The sequence below is a fragment of the Sminthopsis crassicaudata genome, chromosome 2 (assembly GCF_048593235.1).
Source record: "Sminthopsis crassicaudata isolate SCR6 chromosome 2, ASM4859323v1, whole genome shotgun sequence".
Lineage (NCBI taxonomy): Eukaryota > Metazoa > Chordata > Mammalia > Dasyuromorphia > Dasyuridae > Sminthopsis > Sminthopsis crassicaudata.
In genome coordinates, this window is record NC_133618.1 from 196586947 (window position 1) to 196610266 (window position 23320).

Sequence of the window (23320 nt, forward strand, 5' to 3'; positions counted from 1 at the left end):
CATACCAATAGGCTTTGGGGCTCAGGTTATATTCTGTTCCTTGAATAGGATTCTCTGGCTATGCCCAAATCAAAAAAATTATTTTTTTTTCATCTTTGACTCTTAGTTTCTCTGGCTTCCTTCACCACAGTTTAAATTCCACCTTCTGAAAGTTTTGTTCAGTCTAAATGCTAGTGCCATCTCCTCAGAGAATATTTTTTATTTACTTCTCTAATATACATCTTATGTGTATCAACATATTGCTCCTCCATTAAAATGAGAACCCCTTAAGGGCTGGGTCTGTTTTTCACCTTTTTTATCATCAGTGCTAAATATGATGTCTGCCATACAGTAAATGTTTAATAAATGCTTTTTTTCCCTTTTAATTAATAGTTTTTATTTAAAGATATATACATGGATAATTTTACAAGATTGACAATGCCAAACCTTTTGTTCTAATTTTTCTCCTTCTTTCCCCCTCCCCCTATGGCAGATTGACCAATACATGTTAAATATGTTAAAGTATAAATTAAATACAATATACGTATATATGTCCAAACAGTTGTTTTACTGTCCAAAAAGAATCAGATTTTGAAACAGTGTACAATTAGCCTGTGAAGGAAATCCAAAATGCAGGCGGACAAAAATGGAGGGATTGGGAATTCTATGTAGTGGAAAAAATGCTTTTTGTTTAAGGAGGTGATTGATTGTCCTGTCATATTCTGCTCTGTCATAATCGGTGCCAAATTCTGGATGTTACTTGTTAAGATGCATATTGATAAGCTGAAACCAGGAGGTCCTTGGATGGAGAAGAAACCATATAAGGGTATGTTGAAGTAACTCAATATGTTTCACAAAAAAAGACTCAAAGAGGATATAACAGCAATTTTCAAGCAAGTTTAAAATGAAGGGGAAAAGATTCTCCTATTACAACTATCTAAAAGTTGAAATAGTTATCTCAGAAGCTAGTGAAATACTCCTGAGTTGAATGAATGAATGCAACACTAATAATAAATTATCAAAGTAATTAGCAAGTTAACCTCAGTGTTCTATGTAACTCCCTGCAAGTTTAAATTGCAGAGAAGATGCCAATCAGCATTCCTAAAGGAATTTCCCGTAACAGTGAAATTAAAGGTCCAGTCCCTATCCCTCTGGTTTTCATATGTAGTTTCCTTTGTGGTTTATATAGTTTCCTTTCTGATTTTCATATTTACAGGACCTAGCTAGGTGCCTGATGTACATAAAGTAAGCATTTAATACACAATTGCTGACTAACTGGATTCACATCATGGCTACAGAAGTCACTGCCCTTCTGTGTAAACAGAAAATTGGAGACGGTCTCTGAAGGTCCCTTTTAGTTCTAAGATTATATTAACTCCAAGCCTCAGTTTCTTTGTAAAATGGGAATGACAATTTTGCATTACTTCGCTCACAGACTTCTTGTTGGAAATGCTTTTCATGACTTTAAAGTCCTATACAACGACTTTTCTATGTCAGCAAGACATCCAGAATGACTCAGCAGGGGTGGAAGAGAGGCCTGAGGAAATAATAGGATTCGGAACCATAAGTCACGGGGTACGAGGGAAAGACGGGCATTTAAAAAAAAAAAAAAAAAAAAGACAAAACACATTAGAAAAGACCCAAAGAACCTTGATTGCTGGGACTTTCTACATCTAGTGGTGTCCTGGGGATTCCAGGTCAAAGGTTCACTATTTCCACTGAGGAAGAGCAAATTTCAAGATGCAAGGACGCAGAGTTACATCTCTTCTGGTAGATGTGTTACTACCTTAGTATTCCCTTCCACTACTTCCTGTTCCTATCTAGGCGTTCTGGAGAGTTGCTGTGGTTTTCTTCCGGTTTAACTCTCCAAGTCTCGTTCGCTCCGCCTCTCGACCCGGTCCTTCTTCCTGTAGCCGAGATTTACGGTTCTCTCGCGAGAGTTCTCCCTCTTCCTAGGCTGGCGCTCAGCAAGGTGGGTGAACTGTCTCTTGCTTCCCGGGCCTAGGTCTTCTCTCTTGGCTTCTACTTCACTGAATACTGCCCCGAAGTCGGCGTTAAAGCGGCGGGGCCATTTTCTGGGATGGGGATACAACGGATTGCCGTGTCCGGGGACGCGGATGGCCTCGCCGGGAGGTTTTCCAGGCCGGTGGCTGCCCCGGCTGGGCTTGGGGGGAGGGGGTTGGGCGCTCGCGCTCCGAGTCGCGCTCCGCCCGCCTGATGTCCCGCGTGGCGGCCTGGGAGAGAAGGGGCTCGGGCACCTAGAGGGAGAGTGCCGCGCACACGTCTTAAAGGTGTTCTGTGTTGTGCTTTACAGACGGTGCCATGTTCAGTTCCAGCGCCAAGATTGTGAAGCCCAATGGCGAGAAGCCAGACGAGTTCGAGTCTGGTATTTCACAGGTGGGTCCATTTGGGATCCCTGACAGGTGACCCCCCCTTCAATTGAGGTTCTCTCTTCCTTTGGGTCACAGGATCGTGGAATATGGGCTTGGAAGATTAGTCCTATTTGTGAAAAAGAAACTCAGAAGTAGGGGACAAGTTTTCCAAAGTGGCAGTAACAGCCCACCAGGCTCTTTCCCAGTACCTAACACTCTACTAATTCATAGGAAGCACTTTAACTAGTTCGTGCATGACTGGATGCCGGATCCAATGCACTTTCCACTTACTAATGACCACTGAGACTCAGAAGGGGAAAAGTTAGGATCATAGGATTTGGGATTAGAACTAACGTCAAGCCTGCGCCCATCCTCGAGGAATTCACAATCCGATAGGGGACTCAGGGTAAAAATATATAGAAGATTGATTGGAGATGGTCTTGGAAAATTTTAGTTTTAAGGGGGAAGTGGATAAGGGAAGAGACTTGAAGGAAAGGATTTTATAGATCTGAAGCTCTTCATTTTATAGATAAGGAAACAAGCCTATGGAAGGGAAGGAACATGGGTAGTCTGGGGTGCTTGAGACAGTCTATTTCAAAACCCAGCGTCCTAGCTTGTAATGATCCGGGCACGTGCTGCTGGTTTCAGTGAAGAGTGAAAGGAAAGCTCTGAGCACTAATGCCTTGATCCACATTCTGCTTGTATTAAACTAGGACCCAATTATGGTGGGTTTTTTGGAGTTATGAAAAGGGAGGAACAGTCTTTGTTTTGCAGACTCCCATTTTGTAAAATAGTGAGATTCGTATTTAATAATTTTCCATTTCAGGCTCTTTTGGAGTTGGAGATGAACTCTGACTTAAAGGCTCAATTAAGAGAGCTGAATATCACAGCAGCTAAGGTAAAGAAACTCTTTAATTCTGGTCTTTATCTTTTGGGGAAGTGGGGGTGACAGTGAATATGTGTATATACTCCTAAGAGCTCTTTACTTCCAATTGATACATAACTTATAAAAGTTTTCTCAGCACTTTTCAGGAGATAGTGATAGAATGAAATAATCCAGATTCTAGAAAATGGAGAATTGGTGTTGAAAACTATTGGTTCTAACAAGAAAATGTGAAATTAATTTTAATTGTCTATCTTGAATGAGTGTAAATCTCAAAAAAAGAGTTTTGGGTTGGTGCTTTGTTGGGGGGGGGGCATTTATTTACTGAAGCAATTGACTTGCCCGGGGTCACACAGCTAGGAAGTGTTAAGTGTCAGAGACCAGATTTGAACAGTAGGGTTCTTCTGGCTTTAGGACTGATGCTTGGGGAGGTTGCTTATTTTTAGGGTTTTTTTCCCTTTTATTTTTACTTGGAAAAATTATTCTATCCAGATTGGCAGAAGAGTAATGAGTTGGAAGAGAAGAGAGTTTGGGGTCAATGAGAATATTGTCATCTTAAGTTACCCAGGCCAGTAAATTTGGGATCATCCTTGATTTCTCACCCTATATTTAATCTTTTGCCAAAGCCCGTTTTTGCCTTTCTGTATCTCTTATACTACCTTTTCTCTCTTCTGACATTCATTGCCCTGCTGCACACCCTCACCATCTTACTTAGACTACTATAGTAGTTGGTTAGACTGTCACAATTTTTTCATCACTAAAAATTTACCTATAAGTCTGACCATGTCAGATATTGAGATCCAAATAGTGCAGATGACTCCTCTGCTCAGGAAACTCGTGTGGCTTCCAGTCAACTTTAGGATCAAATATAAAACTTGACCCTCTCCCTTTGCAATCTTTTTACACCTTTATGCCCCTCCCCACCAGGTACTCTGAAGCTCAGTAACACTGAGCTCTTCATCTGAATTAAGGCATTTCATTTCCCAACTCCAAGGAATGCTCTATGCCTGGAATGCTTTTTCTAGCTTCTCTGACTTCCTATAAGTTCCATTTAAAATTTTACTTTCTACAAGAAGCCTTTCTTGATTCTTAATTGTTTTGCCTTCCCTCTGTTGATTATTTCAAATTTATCCTGAACATAGTTTGTGTATAATGCATGTTAATTTCAATTGATTAGTCTGAGGTCTTTGAGAACAAGAATGTCTTTTACCTTTCTTTATATCCTCAGTTCTTGGCACATCATATGGACTTGCTAAAATTGTTTAGTACTATTTTGGGGAAAGAAAATTCAGAGTATATGTAGATAAAGCCATTTTAGAACTATATATAGTTGCAACAGGTAGGATATTGTGTGCATGTCAAATAATCACTGGAATGGTTCGGACAGTTGGATTCAAAGGTTTTTGGTTGAATCTACCAGACTTGTTTTGTTTTATTTATTTATATTTTACTTCGTAGAGTCAGAAAAGGTAGTATGGAAACTTATGCATGTTGTGATAAAAATGAATGTCTGTTAGAGGTGAGTTTAGAAATTGAGACCATGGATTCTTAACTGAGGGCCATGAACTCCTGAGGGGAGAAAAGATTTTATCCTTGTTTGAATATTGGCTTCCCTTGTCAATCTATATCTTTAATGCATATAAAAGTATACAATTTGAGAAAGATCTATGATTTAGAAAACTGTTAAGAATCAAGTCTAGTCATTTCATTTTTTTAGATATACAACTAGTCACTATGAACTTAAAAACTTCCTGAAGTAGTACCAATTCTTCTGTATGTGAAAAGGGTCAGTGTTGATGGGGGTAGACATAAATAGAAAAAAAAGTGGAATGACATGATTGTAAACAAGAGATTCAGGAAACTAGTAAATATAACATTAAAAAACATTACAACTGAAAATAATTGACATTTTCATAGCATTTTAAGCATTTTAACACCATATATACTATGCTATCGATCCTCATGCCAATCCTTTCAGGTTCAGTATTATGGTTAGTATCCTCATTTTACTGGTGTAAAAATGGGGGTCAGAATTCAAGTAACTGGTAACACAAATAGTTTAAATGGAAATCTGTCTAGTAGCAAAAAATACTTATAAAGTTAATTTGAATTCATTACACAATGGCTAAGTTGGTGATGAAACTGGGTGGAAGGGTTCAGTTTTGTTAGAGATGTATGTTAAAATTTTGAGATAAATCACCTAAAACCAGTTAAATTTAGTTTTTAGTGATTGTAGTGTAGTTAAGATAGGCAAGTGTTATATATTCCAAGAACTTTAGGAAGACTTTAAATAATGGCAGGTGAAGAAATTGTGAGCTGGAACAGTACCTGCTAGCCATATGTGAGAGTAAAAGGGAATGACAATAGAAAAAATAATTTTTTGCAAACTTGAATAAGTGAAGTATTTTTAGATGAAATCCATTTTTAAAATTTAAGTTGCAATGAAAATTTAGCTGGGTCTTAATATTATTATAAGGGAAGTATGTTTTTTCCTCTAGTTCAGGTACTATAGTTTGCCACTTAGGCAACTAATAGCAAATTTTAATTTGAAAGGTGTTAAATCATGTATGGTGATTTTACTTTGGCAGTGCTGGTTTTTGAATTAAAGAAGTGAGTTGATAAAACAGCTGCATTGACTTTTTTTTGGGGGGGGGGTCATTTCTAGGAAATTGAAGTTGGTGGTGGCAGAAAAGCTATCATCATTTTTGTTCCAGTTCCTCAGCTAAAATCTTTTCAGAAGATTCAAGTACGACTAGTTCGTGAATTGGAGAAAAAATTCAGTGGCAAACACGTGGTCTTTATTGCTCAGGTAAATGCTGTCATCTTATGTTTAAAACTTTTCTAGGGAGGTTGACTTTTAAGGCATAACAAAAAACTGGGCCATTTAATATGTGGTAGAAGTCATTCTGGTTTAGGGATGGTTAGTGGAAAATTGTTTGTATTTGAATTATTAATCAAAATTTTTTTCAAAAGAGTTGGCTTTTATTATTGGACAAGTTAGGAAAAAAGTCAAGTTCTTGAAGATATTGTTGATTAGAGAATTTTGGGGCTACTCTTTGAAAAGCACCAATATAGATGAAGAATGTAATTTTGGAATACGGTTAAGTAAAAATGTGAGATTTATTTGGAGCTTTGATTTTCTTTTAACTTAGGAGTGCATAAGTATTGTTGGCTAATGATAAATTTTAAGGCTAAGGTTTAAGGGACAAAAGAGACAAGACTGAGCAGTGTCAGTCTAGGTCTCAGATGAAAGTAAAATTGAAAGGTTAAGTGAAAGGATCCTAATTTGTGTGGAATACTACAAAGTATTTCAAGGATATTTAAAAAGTCATAATATTTGGCCTTTCAGAGAAAAGAACATGCAAATATAAAGTAACTGGAAAAATTGGAATTGGTTATGTTTTTTGAATACTGCGTTAGAATTTAAATTGAGGTTCTTTCAGTCTTGAAATCTATCTGAATATAATATAAATATTATAAATTTACTAGTTTATTATATTTGTGATATGGGGTGGGGGAAAGAGTCAAATTTATTTGACTTAAAAAATTTTTTTAAGCCAGTTTTCTAGAAGTGATTGAGAAAGATAGTTTATATTTTATGTTAATTGGAGGGTTTGTTCTTTTTTGCACCTGAGACTTACAAACTGAAGATATTAAGGTGGAGTTGATCTGAATTTCTCTGGAGTTTTCAAAAATTCATTTCTTAGAACATTAGAATTTTCTTTGCCCATTGAAACTCATTTATGCATAAATAGTAAAAACTTGGGAATGGTACGCTTTTTGCCAATTTTCTACAGTAGGTTTTATTTCTTGAATAATTAAACATTCTAATCTTTGTTGTAGAGGAGAATTCTTCCAAAGCCAACAAGAAAAAGCCGTACAAAAAATAAGCAAAAACGTCCCAGAAGGTGAGTATTCCTTATTAGGAGTCATTATGAATCTAATTTTCTTTCCACTTCTCTGTGATGCTACATTCAGCAAGAGTGAAGTTGACAAAGCTGGAAGGAGTTTGGGAGGGGCTATGAGGAAGGAGCTAGAGAGTTTTCTCTACTACTGCTTGGCATCCCAGAAAAAAAAATAGCTGGTAGATGAACCACACTTGGAAATGGCTATTCTATGGTTAGGTTCCAGAAAGTATCTTACTTACATTATTCTCCTTATCTAGTAATGAGAGAGGAATTGGGAGAATTTGGGTAAAGAAGTAATGAGTCACAAATTAAGAGAATTCAGAGTATTGAAGTAAAGCACAGTGTTGAGGGAAATGCAGTTTTGGAAAGTTTCTATTTTAATATAAGGTTTTGTTGGATTCATGTCTTAAAATCAAAAGAATTTGATACCGAATTGTGAACAAGAAAGAAATTCATTCATACCTTAGGGTATTTTGTGAAGTGAGATCAGAAGAGAACTAAAATTATTGTGTAGAAAATCCAAATGTTAGTGTGCTAGGAGTTGTAGGATTAACTTGACCTGACCCAGAATTTTCTAGTAGAACCTTTCATTATCCACCCTAAGAGACTAGATAAAAAGGAATGCTCAATTCTATTCCAAAAAGCCATTTTAGCAAAGTAGGGGCTTCTTGTTGCTCTAGCATCCTATCCATTTTTATAAGGTTAGAAGTTATAAGGTTATGGTTTTTTTCCTCTCCCATAGGTAAACTTTCTTAATTATACCATTCAAAACAAATGTTTTCTATTTTGGTTTTGTTTGGAAAATGTTATTAAACTAGTTGTCTTTTGAAATAGTCATGTTAGAAACCTAAAGTATCTTATTGCTGTTTACTAGTAGTGACTGGTTCCTTATGAATAAGCATTACTTAATAGAACCCTGTCACTTTAGTAGGCCCTAAGGATGAAAAGACAAAAATAAACAGTCCATTCCCTCAGGAAATTTCTTTTACTGAGGTAAACCAATATGTAGACATTTTAAAATTACATACAAAGTAAATGCAAAATAACTTAGCTAGAAGAGAAACAGATGAGAAAGTATTGTGAAAGTGGTGATGTTTAGATAGATGTTAGGATAGATTAACTTCCTTTAAAAGAGGAAGTTAGGGTATCTGAGGAGTGCAAGTACAGAGAAGGAATACATTTTTGGCTTGGGACAGCTTGTGCAAAGTCAAGACATTGAGAATTACGTGTCTAGCATAATTTGGCTAGAAGAGGGTGGAGGGAAAGTACTGTATATGTAATAAACTTGGAAAGGAAAAGAAATAGGGAGCCACTGGAGTTTAAGCACTGGAATGTGTTCAGAACTCTAAACTTTGAGAGTTACTTCTTGGATAGTGGAAGTGGGGTGAGGAGAGAGACAGACTTAGAAACAAGGAGGCCAGCTAGGAGACTACTGCTATAGTAAGGAATCAAATGTGACTTGAATTTGAAACTGGCTGAATGGTAAGATGTTAAATGTGTCCTGGGTAATTTCACAAGGATGGAAATGGTGTATATGTGTGTATAAAACAGAAGGTGAGGTATGTGTATATAAATTAATGTTTTTAAAAAGGTTTGCATAAGGTTCATCATTGACCCCATTTCATCCTAGTGCAGTTTGTTTAGCTAATGAGTAGTGAACTAATGGTACACATCCTGTTAACTTGGAGGTATGCAAAAATACATGGCTGAGAGTAGGTTTCCTTGAGTAACATTTGGTCTTTGATCTAACTTGATTTGAACTGGATTCCAAATAATAATCAGTGTTACTAAGGTATTTAATTCTGATAATGTTATATAGCATGGGTTGGATACTCAGGGCCAGAAGACTAGTGAAAATTTTTTGTAAAATAGATCTATATATGCTAGGTAATTAGATAACAGTTTTGAATTGCTATTTCAACAACCTAACCTTGTCAAAAATTTTCATTATGTTTATATAGCACTAGAAGAACATTAAATTAAGCATTTTTGTACAATCCACATTTCTTTAATTTCGGGTGCCAAGACTTTTGAAACATGACTTCAGGTTAATCTCAATGCTTGTTTGATTTCTGGCATATTTTTTGTAGTGGTTTGAAATTAGAAGTCATTGTTAGCACAAGTGGTTTTAGTCATCCAGGATCATATAACTTGAAATGTTGATTGAGAACTGCTAGCATACACATAAATCTATATGTGCTGCAGAGGGATGATATCAGGCAGAGAAAATGGAATTAACATAAGGAATTGAAAGGCACGGGATGCAGATTTTGTATTAGGTAGTCTTTTTTTTTTTTTTTTTTTTAAATTTGTTTTTCCAAATACATGCAAAGATAGTTTTCAACATTCATCTTTGCAAACCCTTGTGTTTTGCAAATTTTTCTCCCTTCCTCCCCAAGGCAGCAAACAATCTGAAATAGATTGAATGTGGGCACTCCTTTTAAACATTTCCATATTTGTCATGCTACACAAGGAAAATCGGATCAAAAGAGAAAAAAACCAAACAAGTATACAACCAACATCAAAACATTAGTGAAAGTAATATGCTTTGATTCACATTCAGTCCTCATAGTCCTGTCTGGATGTAGATGGCTTTCAATAGCTTTTTATTTACAATATATGCATGGGTAATTTTTTAGCATTGACAATTGCAAAAGCTTTTGTTCCACTTTTTCCCCTTTCCTCGCACACCCTCCCCAAGATGGCAGGTAGACCAATACATGTTAAATATGTTAAAAGTATCATCACATCTTAACTGTGTACAATGTTCTCTAGGTTCTGTACATTTCACTTAGCATTAGATTGTGTAAGATTTTCCAGCCTTTTCTAAAATCAACCTGTTTTTTTTTTTTTTCCCTGAGGCAATTTGGGTTAAGTGACTTACCCAGGGTAACACAGCTATAGCTGAAATTTTTCTTTCTTTTTTTTTCCCTGAGGCTGGGGTTAAGTTACTTGCCCAGGGTCACACAGCTAGGAAGTGTTAAGTGTCTGAGACCAGATTTGAACTTGGGTTCTCTTGAATTCAAGGCTGATGCTCTATCCACTGTGCCACCTAGGTGCCCCTGATAATTTCTTATAGAACAATAATAGTCCATTACATTCAAGTATCATAACTTATCTAGCTATTCTCCAACTGATGGGCATCCATTCAATTTCTAGTTTCTAGCCATTACAAAAAGGGATGCTATATTTTTGCTCATGTGCATCCTTAACCCATAATATTTGGGCAGTGATGAAGGGTCATCCTGAAAGGTAGATCTTGGTGACTGTTAAGTGAGCATGAATAAATGTAGTACAGATGTTTGGAGATAAGTGAATGTGGTAATAGTTTTAGGATATTTAAGTTTATGTTTCTAGGATCATAGATTTAAAATTAGAGGCAATCTTTTGAAATCATCTCAGCCATCCACCTCATTGTAATCATTAAGGAAACTTAGAAGTTTCAGAGTGAGGTTTCTGTAACTTGTCCAAAATCACATAGCTAGTCCTTAGACTTCTCATCCAATGGAGGCTTCTCCAGGAAGTACACAGTTCAGTGTAGCCACCATTCAGGGCTCTGGTAGCTTTTTTTTTCTTTTTCTTTTTTTTTCTTATTCACATTTCTATTACTGTATATGTAAGAATTATATAGGGAATACTGAAATTACTTATTTGGCATGTATTTGAGAGGAATCCAGTAACAAGTGTATAAAATTAGCAAATATGATGAAAATAATGCATGCTGTCAGCTGCCATTTGTGAAACAAAGGGAAGCAGAACAAAACTGAAAAGAGGACTGGGTTTGGAATTAGAATTTGGATTCAAATGCTGCTCTTACTCATGTGACTTTGAGCAAGTCACTAAAGCTATGGGTGTCAGTTTTTTCCGAACGATATTTTGGACTAATTTGCCTAATTGAAATTCTAAATTTATGATACTAAATTAAATAGTATCAAGTTTTACTTTCAGGTCTGTATCCTAGTGAATGGGATAGAAAGGCTAATTTGTAACCAATTTGATTTGTATTTGAAACTGCTGCATAGCATTTTCAGCCAATTGTCCAAAAAAAAAAAAAATTGGATCTTTGTATGTTTTTTTCTTAAATACCTTATCTGCTGTAAGAGAGTAATGAAATGTTGACAATGTTCTTTGGAAGCCCAGAAAAACCCCTCACTAGTTTAACACCTTAGATGGAATACGGTTTTATTGTTTATTGGTATGGCATGATTTTCATCAGTTAAGTTTTATAATCTATAGTTTTCTGTTTAAATGTCAGTGGGTTTTGTTAGACTGTATGTTCTGAAAAAGTTAACGGAGTATGAAATACTTGAACATGTCAAAGAAATTTTTTAGGGTATTAAATAGGAAAGCCTCATTCACTAGCATGCTAGATGATTCTATAAAACATGGAGAAAACTGTCTTTATCAAATGTACTTTATACAATTAAATCTTATGGACTTAGGGTAAAGATATTTTTCATACAATTTAACTGCCTTGAGAATAAGACTTAAAAATCACATTGTGACAAATGGAGATGTAAAATACATGCTTGATGTAAAAATATATCTTATCATTTGTAAAGGGAGCATGTTGTAATGCTTTAATGTGGGAAATTTAAAAAGTTGAGCCTGGATTGTTGGGGTTTGTAGAACTTGAATCACATGAAACTCAATCCACTGACCTAAATCACAACTTTTTTATTTGCTATAATCAAAAAATTATTTTGGCTATTCTGGTTGTGAATCTCCAGATTTAGCTAATGATCTAGTGTTCATGAATGTTTCTAGTTTAGCTTGCTAAAGCTCATGTTTCCTTTATACACTAACTATATAGGATACCTACACCTTAATACTTTTTTTTCTACTATTAAATTATTTTTCTGTTTCATGTATAGGTGTTAGTTTACCAAAAAGCATAATTGACTTTATAACTTGTATTGCCTTTTAGCCGTACTCTGACTGCTGTGCATGATGCAATCCTTGAAGATCTTGTCTTTCCAAGTGAAATTGTTGGCAAGAGAATTCGGGTGAAACTAGATGGTAGCAGACTCATAAAAGTTCATTTGGATAAAGCACAGCAGAACAATGTGGAACACAAGGTAATATTTGTTATGATTAGTTTTAATTGGTGTTCATCTTTCAAGATGGCATCATGTTTCTTTGGTCATGAACTTTTTATACTGTGAGCAAAACTGCTACAAGCTTACCTTGAATTTATCACTTTATTTTCTTTGAATTTAGTATAGTTGAGCTCTCATTGTGGCTATGTTTTTTAAAAAAATATTTTTACCTCTTTGGTTTCTCACCAAGTGGTAAATGTTTTAAAAAGGGAGCACTTTAAAGATGAGATTTTCATTGAAATTATGAATTTGCAACTGAAGCCTTTTGCACTTTGCCTCGTCACTGTCATGTTTTAAGGACACATTTTTAAGATGAAACATTGGTTTTCTGAAAGTAAATTTTTTTTTTTTTTATGCACAGTGATAAATGCCTAAGTAATGAAAACATTCCTTGTATGGTGGTAGATGCTATCAGTGATTGCCTTGTGTCCAGTTTGATAAATGGGAAAAATTAGGTGGAAATATCTTAAATTTGATTTTCATATTACATATGAAGCTTTAAAATTTTTCCATTTTCATCCACAGAGTTGTCACAATTATATCCATGTGTTGTAGGAGCCTATATAGTACTATAGTGGGGTATAGGGTCTTCATGACACTCTTCAGGGAATTGTTCTCCATATTTCTCTTAACTCATGACAACTTATTTTTATAAAAACATTCTTTGTTAAATTATTGAAACATGGAATGAAAGTGTTGTAACTTTTTTTTCTTACAGGTAGAAACATTTTCTGGCGTTTATAAGAAGCTGACAGGCAAAGATGTTAATTTTGAATTCCCAGAGTTCCAGCTGTAAATGCAGAAATGATTAAATAAAATCCATTGTTCATAACCTTGTCTCAATTCACAATTGTTTCTCCAAAATTACACAAGCAGCAGCAGTTATCTATATTAATAACCTCACATAGGTCATGGCGATTGCATTCAAATTGCAGAACATAGTAATGATTGAAATTAAGTGTGATTTTCTACATGAGAATTTTAAGCAGAAAGGTGATCTTAGGTCAAGTACCTTGAAGTACTCCTACAGGAAAATTGGCAGTGTTTCTCAGAGCATTGGTATCTTTATTGGCATCAGGAGAATACAAATTAAGCATTCCAGAGGCACTTGAAGCTAAGTTGCATGTTTATATAATGCATCATGATAAATGAGGGACATGTAAATTTGAAGTGTATCTTATTCTAGTAATGTTTCTTCATTACTTCAGATTAAAAGGCCTACTAAATAAAACATTTAATTTTATAATTTTTAGTTAAACTCTGCAGTTTGGGGTAGACCAGTCAGCCTTATGGGATAAGGGGGCAAGTTTTGGAATAAAGTGACCTTGAAATAAGTGATCTTTTGAAGAAATTGGGAATGCCATTGTACATCATGGTTTTTTACTTTTTAGTTTATTACTAAGAGCTTGTTTTTATATTGTCTTCCCTAGAGGAAAGTGAAATTTGGTTTCATCACTAGTTGCTTTATGGTTGCCTTTAAGCCAATTCTGATATTGGCTTTTTTTAATTTCAAAAGTATTTTTCCAAATAATGTAAATCATAGTTTTCAGCCTTGATTTTTGTAAGGCTTTATTTTCTAAAATTTCACTGACCTTTACCTTTCCCCTCCCCAATATAGGAAGCTGTTTGATATAGGTTAAACATACAATCCTTTTAAACATTTCCATGTTTGTATTTACGAGAAAAAGCAGATCAAAGAGGGGGGGAAAAGGCAAGAAAAAAAATAAGGTGAAAGTACTATGTTAGCCTTATTTTAAAAAAGTTTTGATTTTATATCCCTTTGATATGTTCCCAGAAAATGATCCTTTTTGACAAAAGAAAATGGACCAAACCACATTGTTTTATGTTAAATAGTAATATATTCAATACTTATAGCCTCCCTCCAGATCCCTCCCAAAAAGGAAATTTCCGCTCTGTTTCAGAGCTGGTTTTTTTTTTTTTTTTAAACATTTGTAAGTTCAAGTATGCATGCCAGGAAAATTATATGAAAAATGTCTCCAAAAGTCTAGTTTTTAAGTAATCTGCACCAAGATGCAGAACTAACTGTAAGAATTTAGGATGATTAACCTTAAAAGTGCTCTTTGGGAAAACTTTGTTTAAACAGACTGAGGTGCCAGTTTGGGTGGGCAGTTTCCACAATGAACCAGATCTCTGTCCCAGACAAGTTAGTTTCTTTTAATTTCTAGTATTCCACAAGCTGTGGGAAGATTACACTTAAGAGGATAAGGGAGAGAATGAGATGATTAAAAAGTGAAAGCCTTTTTTTATTGTAATTTCTCCTCGCTGCTTTTGAAAAAGAATACTATGGGAATATTTCAAAATATTTTTCTGAACAAAACATTTTAAAAGAAAATGTGAAAGCACTTGATATATATATATATATATATATATACATACATACATATATTCTATAAGCTATAGAAGTATTAAATACTTCCTATGTTAGGCTCTGTACTAAGCACTTAAATGTAAGACATGATTCTCCAGTCTTCCTGTTCCTCTTCACCTGGTGTCCACCCTATCTAGAATGTTCATCTTCCTCAAAATCCTGTTTTCCACTAAGATTCTGCTCAAAGGCTACCTTCTATGTGAGCTATATAGAGACAAATAAATACTTAGGAGATTTTGCAGATTCAGTTCCAAGTCTGCCAGTGTTTAAAGTGGTTTACATAATGTTTTCCTAGTGCATACAAAAGAGATTTACACTAATTTATTAAAGGTGGAAAAATGTCTTAAAAAATCCCTTATGTATACACCTTAATTAAGAAGTACATTATTACTTTTAAAAAAAAATTGCTATGGAGCAGCTAGGTGGCACAGTGGATAGAGCACCAGCCTTGAATTCAGAAGGACCAGAGTTCAAATGTGGTCTCAGACACTTAACACTTCCTAGCTGTGTGACCCTGGACAAGTCACTTAGCCCCAGCCTCAAAAAAAAAAAAAAAAAAAAAAAAAATTGCTATTTAAACCTTTAGTGAGTCCTAATTTTTTTTGCTTTTGGAGAGCTTTGATATTGATAGCTGCTAACTAATCAGGTGGTAGTTACTGAAGGTGGGGGTAGCCATGGCAATTTCTTAAAATAAGACATTGGACTTAGCATCATTGACTCTTCCTTTCATGAAAGATTTCTCTAACATGCCATGTTAGCATTTTACTCAACAGTAGAGCTTAGAGAATTGGAATCAATCATTTCAAACCTTGCCACTGCTTTGTCAACTAAAATTTTGTAATATTCTTAAATATTGTGTCTCAGGAAATAAGAAGAGAAATAGAGGAGCTGGTTGGCGAAGCATTCAGAACACAACATTTATCAATTAAGTTTTCTTATATGGGTGCTGTTTGTGGCACCCAGAACAATTACAATAAAAGCATTAAAGATAACTAGCCACAGATTATCATAACAGGTATAATAATGAAAAAGTTTGAAATAAATTGCAAAAAGTACCAAAATATGACATGAGCACATGCTATTGGAAAAGTAGCATCAATAGACTTGTTCAATGCAGAATTGCCACAAACCTTTAATTTATAAAAGAATAAAATCCCAAAGTACAATAAACTGAAGCAAATAAAACAAGATAGATCTTGTTACAGATAGAATACACACACACACACACACACACACACACACACATTTGTACTCGGGGACCTTGTTCTTTAAGGGAAGGCTACATATAAAAACGGAGTTGGAAAGGAAGATGGGAAGGAAATGGAAAAGTAGTTCAAGGAGACATGGCCTGATCTGAGTTTGAAGCAAGTTTGGTTGCTATGGGTACTTCCTTAAATGTAGGTTTCTGGGGGCAGCTAGGTGGTGTAGTAAATCATCAGCTCTGAAGTCAGAAAGTTCCCAGTTCGAATGAACTCACACTTAGCACTGCCTGTCTGTGTGACCCTGGGCAAGTCACTTTCCAATTGCTTCAGGAAAAAAACAAAAAGTAGATTCCTGGGACTAACTCATCTATCAGTTGGACCAGGCAGCTGTTGATGTTGGGACATTTTCAACCTGAAAAGGCCAATGGGTAACATGTTATGTTGACATGAGTAATAGTGCCTTCCTTGATCCGCATTTATCTTTTATCTATTTTAAAATTAAACTTTAATTTTTTTCAATTAACAGACATCTATTTTCTATTCTCTTCACTAGCAAAAGAAAAAGAAAATCTTGGTAAATGTGCATATTCAAACAAAATGAATTCCTGAATTGATAGTCCAAAAAAAAAGGCCTGTCTTGTTCTGTACCCAGTTTCTACCACAACGTGAGGAGCCATCTGTAGGAGACTTTAGTAGAGAGGCAAAGTGTGAAAAACAACCAAAAAAGTCAAAATAAATGCAATACTTTGAAAAGATGTTAGGAAATGTCTTCAGATAAGAATGGATGTGTTTGGACTTTGATACAATAATAAGCAGCATTAATATGCATTGGTCCCCAACATGCAAGAACAAATGTTAATCTGTGGGGAAGTGGTTCCCCACCCCCATCCCCTATTGCTTCCTTTTCCTTATAAAAATAGCTTAATCCATTTTAATTCTCATAGTCACACAAAATTTGGTTTTAATAGACCTGATGAAGCATCACAAAGCTTGGTAGTTACTAAAAACTACTCTATCATTTCGGCACCTTGAATAGTTAAAATGCACACAATTAGACATTTAAAATAAAAATCAGACTATTGACATTTATTGAAATTTGTAACTGGTATAACACAGCCTCAGTACAATTCAAGTAGAGACATTTCAATTACCAGAGATATGCCTGGTTACTAAAGAGCGGATTAATACGACATGAATTCTTTTTAAAAAAATGCTTTTAGCTTAGATGAATTGTTCTCACTGTAATCAATAGTGGCATACAACAATGGGTGAGTGATTATAATGAAGTTTAGTCTGAATGCTTCTTTGGCAATTACATTTTTACTCAAAATTCTATATGGGTAAAATCAAGTTCATGCTCTGTAATAATATATTTAAATGAGGCTGTCATTTCACTTAGTATACTGTTTATTGCCTGCACCTAAAAATTGCCTAACCATCCCTTTGAAAATGGAACCAATCACGACTTATTCAAGTTTTAATCATTATTTGACAGAACACAGCATGCTTCATAAACAAGGTAATCATTCTGTTAATTTGCTTCACAATCATGTCCTTGTTTGGGGTTGTGTGAACTTGAAGTCCCTGAGAAGTCCAAATGAGGGATTTAAGAGGCAATACTGCTTTGTGAGATTTTACTATCTGTTAAATGTCTTATTCTTTAAAAAGGTTTGCATGCAAGTGCAGTAGTTGCTGACTCTTTCATCATGTTGAGATTGAATATCAATCAGTAAAGATGCACTTGAATATCAGTAATCTATTATGTTCTTGCTTCCAATATCTCCTCTCTTTTAACCTGTTGTCCATGGAGTTACCCCAAAAATCTTGCAACCACAGATCTGACCTCACCAATCCTTAACCTGAGAAGTTTCAGAGGTTCCCTATTTCTTATAGGATAAAATATAAATTTTTCAACTTGACATTTAGAGCCATTCACTGTTCAATTGCTCTTTTGGAGTGCTTGCCTTAGATGTATGTATTATATTAAATGAATTGTTTATCTTCATGTCATATAATGGACAACAGACATCATTCATTTGGCTTGTGTAGGTTGTTATATAGATCTCTTTTGATCTGTCATGAATTTCATTGAGAAATTATTGTGGACTTCTAAGGCTTGATAGAACTGGGACTATTTCATCAGCATATGAGAATATCTGGAGGACTTTCATCTATAGGGAATTCTTCCATTTGGACCCTAACAAGGTATTTTCCATGACAGTAGCAAATATGTTGGCTGAGCATAAGTCTCTTTACATTTAAGGTGTCACTTTACAGACAGCTTCCTCTAATGCTTTAAAAGTTTTTATTGGATATTTTTGTATTTATATCACTTACTTTTCGCAATATATTTCCTTTATATTGGAGAGCTTAATTACAAAGAATGGAAAAAAAAATTCCACAAAATTAACTGATCCAATTTCACATCAGATAATTTCATATCCATACCCATAATTCTTCATCTCTGTAAAGAAAGGACCCATGCCTTCTTCTGTCTTTTTTTTAGGGACCATTTGGTCATTATAATTGCATAGGGGGCAACTAGGTGGCACCAGCCCTGAAGTCGGGAAGACTTCAGTTCAAATCTGATCTCAGACATTTAATACTTAGCTGTGTGATTCTGGGCAAATCACTTAACCTCAACTGCCTCAGCAAAACAAGTAAATAAATAAATAAGTCCATAGGATTTTATTTCAATTGTTTTACTGTTGTCCTTAGTAATAATAGCTAACATATATAATGCTTACTTACTATGTCCTAAGGACTGTGCTAAGCGCTTTACAATTATTTTATTTGAGCCTCATAATAGCCCTGTGAGGTAGGTGCTATTTAATATTTTTTCCACTAACATTGTTTTAGACATTATGTATGTTGCTTTCCTAGTAATACTTCCTTTATTTTGCTTTAGTTCATTTTAAAAGTTTTTTTTGGTTTGTTATCATGATATTGAATTTTTGTTTAAGCAGCAAAGATTATGGGAATATATTACAGTATTATAAAATTTTGGATTGATTTGGGGTCTGAAAAAGGGGCCCATCCAGTGTATGTCAAAGTGTTAAAGGATGGATTAAGTCACCTGTCAGTATCTTTAAACTTGGAAAGAAAAGATAGACTCTAGTCATAGCTTTAGCTATGTTCCCTCTCTCTGAGCCTCAGTTTCCCTATATGCAAAGTGGGATTAATGAATTCACTGCCCATCTGTTGCAAGAAAAGATTGCTGTTACCTTTAAAATGTTAATAAAATGTGAGTGTATTTTTATTATTTTTGCTGTTCCCTTATTGAGAAGGTACTGTAAAAAATGACAATCATCTCACCTGATAAGATTAAAGCATATAGTAGATGGTTATTTCCCCACAAGCAAAATATTAGTTACATGCATATGGCTATGAACGTGAAAATTCTCATAGAGTGACAAACTCAGTGTGTGAATCTGGCTCCTGGTACCCAAGTTTCTCGTCTATCTCTGTCAAAAGTAAATAATAGCTGGGATATATTCCAGGTTTTAGCCTGACCTCACTGGAAGAGGCCAGAATGCTAAACTGAGCACATCAAAGGTCATGAGGGAAAAGGCTATTCCAAATGTTAACTGTGACAATGCCATTGATGTTTTGAGACATGAAACTTTGGACGTAAATAGAAAGGAAGGACAAGAATCCATATTTTTTCATTTGATGACTATGGGCTGTCAACTTTTCCTTATGAATCTACCTATTTCCTAAGCTAACATGGAAGCTCCCATTTTAGCTGATACAATATTAAGCAATATAACATTTCTTAAAAATGTACCTCTATTTTTATAAAGATTGCCCTTGGGTTAAAGAAGTACTTTGTGGATTAAGTTCTTAGGGCAAACAAGACCTGATAGGAAAATAAAAAGCCATGCTGCCGAAGAGCTAGGAACAGAAGTAAGAGGAAAAAGTAATGGGAAGAGAAAAATTAGTTTAGTCCCTTCAATTTGCCCAAGGTTACACTGGTACAAAGTGACAGAGCCAAAATGGAACCCTTATTCTCTGATTCCAAATCAAATGTTTGTCCTATGATACCATCCTGCCTTCTTAAACTCGAGGATGGATAAAAGAGTTTTCCCTTTTGGGAGCTCCTTGGTTACCAAGAGTGGTACACAGAAATTACAACATTGTATCTTAGTCAGGCTCTCTATATAGGGCCTGACCTTACCACAGGAATAAGCCCCTTTGGGATGTGATTTGTGAAGGATGGATGACCTTCCATAAAGTATTTCTTTTCTCAACAAAAAGGTACATGGATTGCTCAGTTCTCACCACTAATTTGACTTTTTGGAGATATTTTTTCTTTTTCTGTTCTTTATTTTTTGCTGAGGCAATTGGGGTTAAGTGACTTGCCCAGGGTCACACAGTTAGGAAGTGTTAAGTGTCTGAGACCAGATTTGAACTTGGGTTCTCCTGACTTCAGGGCTGGTACTTTATCCACTGCACCATCTAGCTGCCCCATAGAGATGGTTTTTTGAGGGAAATGATATACTGTAATTAGTCAAAGACATTCTGTGACCTAGGGAAGTATAACTCATCTGCTGGTGAACATCTAAAAGGAGCTTTGTTTTTTTAATCTATCCATTATCCTCCATTGTCATCTTGGGAGAATAAAGCACCAAAAGCATAGGACCATCAGTCTTCTAGTAATCCAGCCTTGAAATTGGAGTTATTTTAGTTTCTCTCTACTCCCTGCTTCCTGCGATCCAGTCAGTCAACAACTCTTTTCCAGAATCTCACACTGATCTCTTGTATTCAGCACTGCTATTATGATAGGGATTCTTCTTTCACCCTTGTAGCCAAATATAGAAAAGTTGCCAGTCTATATTTTGAAATGTATCATTTTGCTTTGCAAATTTTAAATTATTATATAAATGCTAATTATTATTGTTATTATCTTCCCACTCTGTGTGCTTTTCATATAGTATATGCTATGTACCTATTATGGGAGGAGTGGAAGAATGCTAGTGGTTTGATAGCAGAGTGTCTGGAGGGAAGAGATATGAAATAAAGCAGGAAAAGTAAGATGATGAGTTATTTTTTAAAATTAAAGCTTTTTATTTTCAAAACACATGTATAGATAATTTTCAGCATTTATTCTTGCAAAATCTTGTGTTCCAAATTTTTTTTTCCTCACTTTCCCCCACCCCTTCTCCTAGATGGCAAGTAATCCAATATATGTTAAACATATGCAATTCTTCTATACATATTGCCACAATTATCATGCTGGAAGCTGTCAGATTATAAAAAGCTTTAAATGGCAAACAGAATATTTATATTTTGATACTAGATAGAGGGTCATCCTTGACTTCTCTCTTTTATCCCTGCCCCCTCATATTTAATCAGTTTTTACTGTTGTCACATCTCTCCTATGCTCCCCCCTTCTCTTCTCTGACACTGTTTGAATACTAGTGCAGCCCCTCATTTCCTCACACCTAGATTATTAGAATAATTGGAAAATATTGGAATTGCTGCAAATTGATTTTCCTTCTTTAAATTTCCCCTATTTTAATCTACTTGTCAATGAACTAGTTAAGTGGTTTTCTTCAAAAACAAGCCTATGCCACCCCTCACAACCCCAATTGACTCCTTATTCAACAGACTCCAATGGATCTTTATTACCATCAAGATCAGGACCAAAACCCTTGGTTTGATTTTTGAAACCCTTTACAACTTGACCTTCCTACCATTCCAAGTTTTTTTTTTACACCTTATTCCCCTAAAATATTCTCTGGGAATCTGGTGACATTGGCCTTTTTTGTTTTTCCTGGTACAGGAAACTCTGTCACCTGAATCCAAATGTTTTTATGGTTTCCCTCATGCTTTGAATTCTTTCTTTTCTATCATTGTCTTTTGGATTTCTGGCTCTTTCAAATTCCAGTTAATATTCTACTTTTTATAAGAACCTCTTCCCATCCTTCCTTATTCTTGGTGCCTTCTTTTAAAGCTATCTTCAATTTATATTTTATTGTGTTTGTACCTAATTCTTTCCTTATTGTCTCACTCATTAAACTCAACTACTTGAGAGTTGGGACTGTTTTCACCTTTCTTAGAATCTTCATCAGAGTGCCTGACACAGGCTTAATGCTACTTGACTCACTGATCTTAGAAATCATATTGTTGAATAGAATTGGTTGCAGAATAGCTTCATACTTGAATTATAATCTCCAATAGAGGTTCCCTACTCTTAGTCTTGTAACTTTTAGTAAAGTCTTATGCTGAAAATCAGTTTTGTCATGTGTAACATGAAAGGAGTACTTTATATGCTAGATTACCTTTGAGATCCTTTCATGAAATAAAATTCTGTGATTTTAGTCATACCCCATCTCTTGAGATTTCCAATTCAGAGGAAAGAACACTGGATTTTTGGACTATAAAGGTCTGTTTACTGCACTACTGTTGATCAGTGGGAAGTCTTAGGTGGCAAAAGATTTACAATATGGCACCAGATTTAGGACTTGAGAGATCTCAAAGACAAAATTCACATATCCTAGGACTCTTCCCCTTACTATGTTTAATGCAGGGTTTTTTTGTGTCATGGACTGATTTGAAACCATTAAAATTAAATTTTCAGTTTCAAAGCCTGGCAAATGCTACAAAGCAGCTTTGGAATTGATTTATTTTGTTTATTATCTAAACTACTGAATCATGGATACTTTTCTCCAGTATGTCTTATTTGGGGCCAAGATTGTTCTCTCTCATTTTGCAACATTTATTTTCCCTTGTTTTGTGATTGTTCTTTCCATTGACATAGTATATTGATGTAGACATTGTACATGTTTTCTTGGTTCTGCTTACTTTGCTTTGCATGAGTTTGCATCTGTACTTAGTTGCATGTTCTCTCCCCTATTAGACTGTAAACTAGAGAATTGGGCCTGTCTTTTGCCTTTGTATCCACCCATACTTAATATGGTGCCCCTTCTTATAGGAGACACTAATGCTTATTGACTTACTGAGAACACTTTCTCTGGTCCTCTGCATTTATTATTTTAGTTGCTTCTTATACCAAAATAATAATCCATTACATTGATGTACCATAATTTGTTTAGTCATCTCCTAGTTGATGAGCATCTTTGTTTCCAATTCTCTGCTATCACAAAAATGTTACTATAAATATGTTGTACCTTTTTTTTTTCTTTCTTATTTTTTTTAAATTAATAACCTCCTTGGGGTATAACCCTATTAGTAGAATCTGAGTTTAAATAACTTACTACTTACTCTCAATTTACTACTTATCTGATCTTAACAGTCACTTAACTGAGGAGTTTGGTCCTCACATTCCATTAATTCTTGATCTATGGTCTTCTGAAATAGTGAAAGTTTTTTATGATCACCCTTCCTGCTAAAGGGTTAAAAAAGGGATTCTCCAGCAGGGCCATCTATCTACATGGCTGTAATGAGAACCCTGACATCATGTTTTCAACTTTCCCACACTTTTTCCTCCTAATTATTATCCGGGCTGGACAGCTGATCTATTTC

At 35.1% G+C, this 23320-nt stretch overlaps 1 protein-coding gene across 1 annotated transcript; it reads left to right on the plus strand.

Moving 5' to 3' along the window:
- Positions 1 to 1872: 1872 nt before the first annotated feature.
- RPS7 (ribosomal protein S7) lies at positions 1873 to 13073 on the plus strand. The gene is made up of 7 exons (XM_074288055.1): positions 1873 to 1951; positions 2294 to 2376; positions 3178 to 3249; positions 5900 to 6043; positions 7078 to 7142; positions 12070 to 12220; positions 12960 to 13073. Exons 2-7 carry the CDS (start codon positions 2302 to 2304, stop codon positions 13035 to 13037), a joined length of 585 nt encoding a protein of 194 aa, XP_074144156.1. The 5' UTR covers positions 1873 to 1951; positions 2294 to 2301; the 3' UTR covers positions 13038 to 13073.
- The last annotated feature ends 10247 nt before the right edge of the window (positions 13074 to 23320 follow it).

Coding starts and splice junctions, on each gene's coding strand:
- RPS7 (XM_074288055.1), top strand. CDS start 2,302: ATGTTCAGTTCCAGCGCCAAGATTGTGAAGCCCAATGGCGAGAAGCCA. Junction 6,044..7,077: donor ACGTGGTCTTTATTGCTCAG/GTAAATGCTGTC, acceptor TCTTTGTTGTAG/AGGAGAATTCTTCCAAAGCC. Junction 12,221..12,959: donor AGAACAATGTGGAACACAAG/GTAATATTTGTT, acceptor TTTTTCTTACAG/GTAGAAACATTTTCTGGCGT.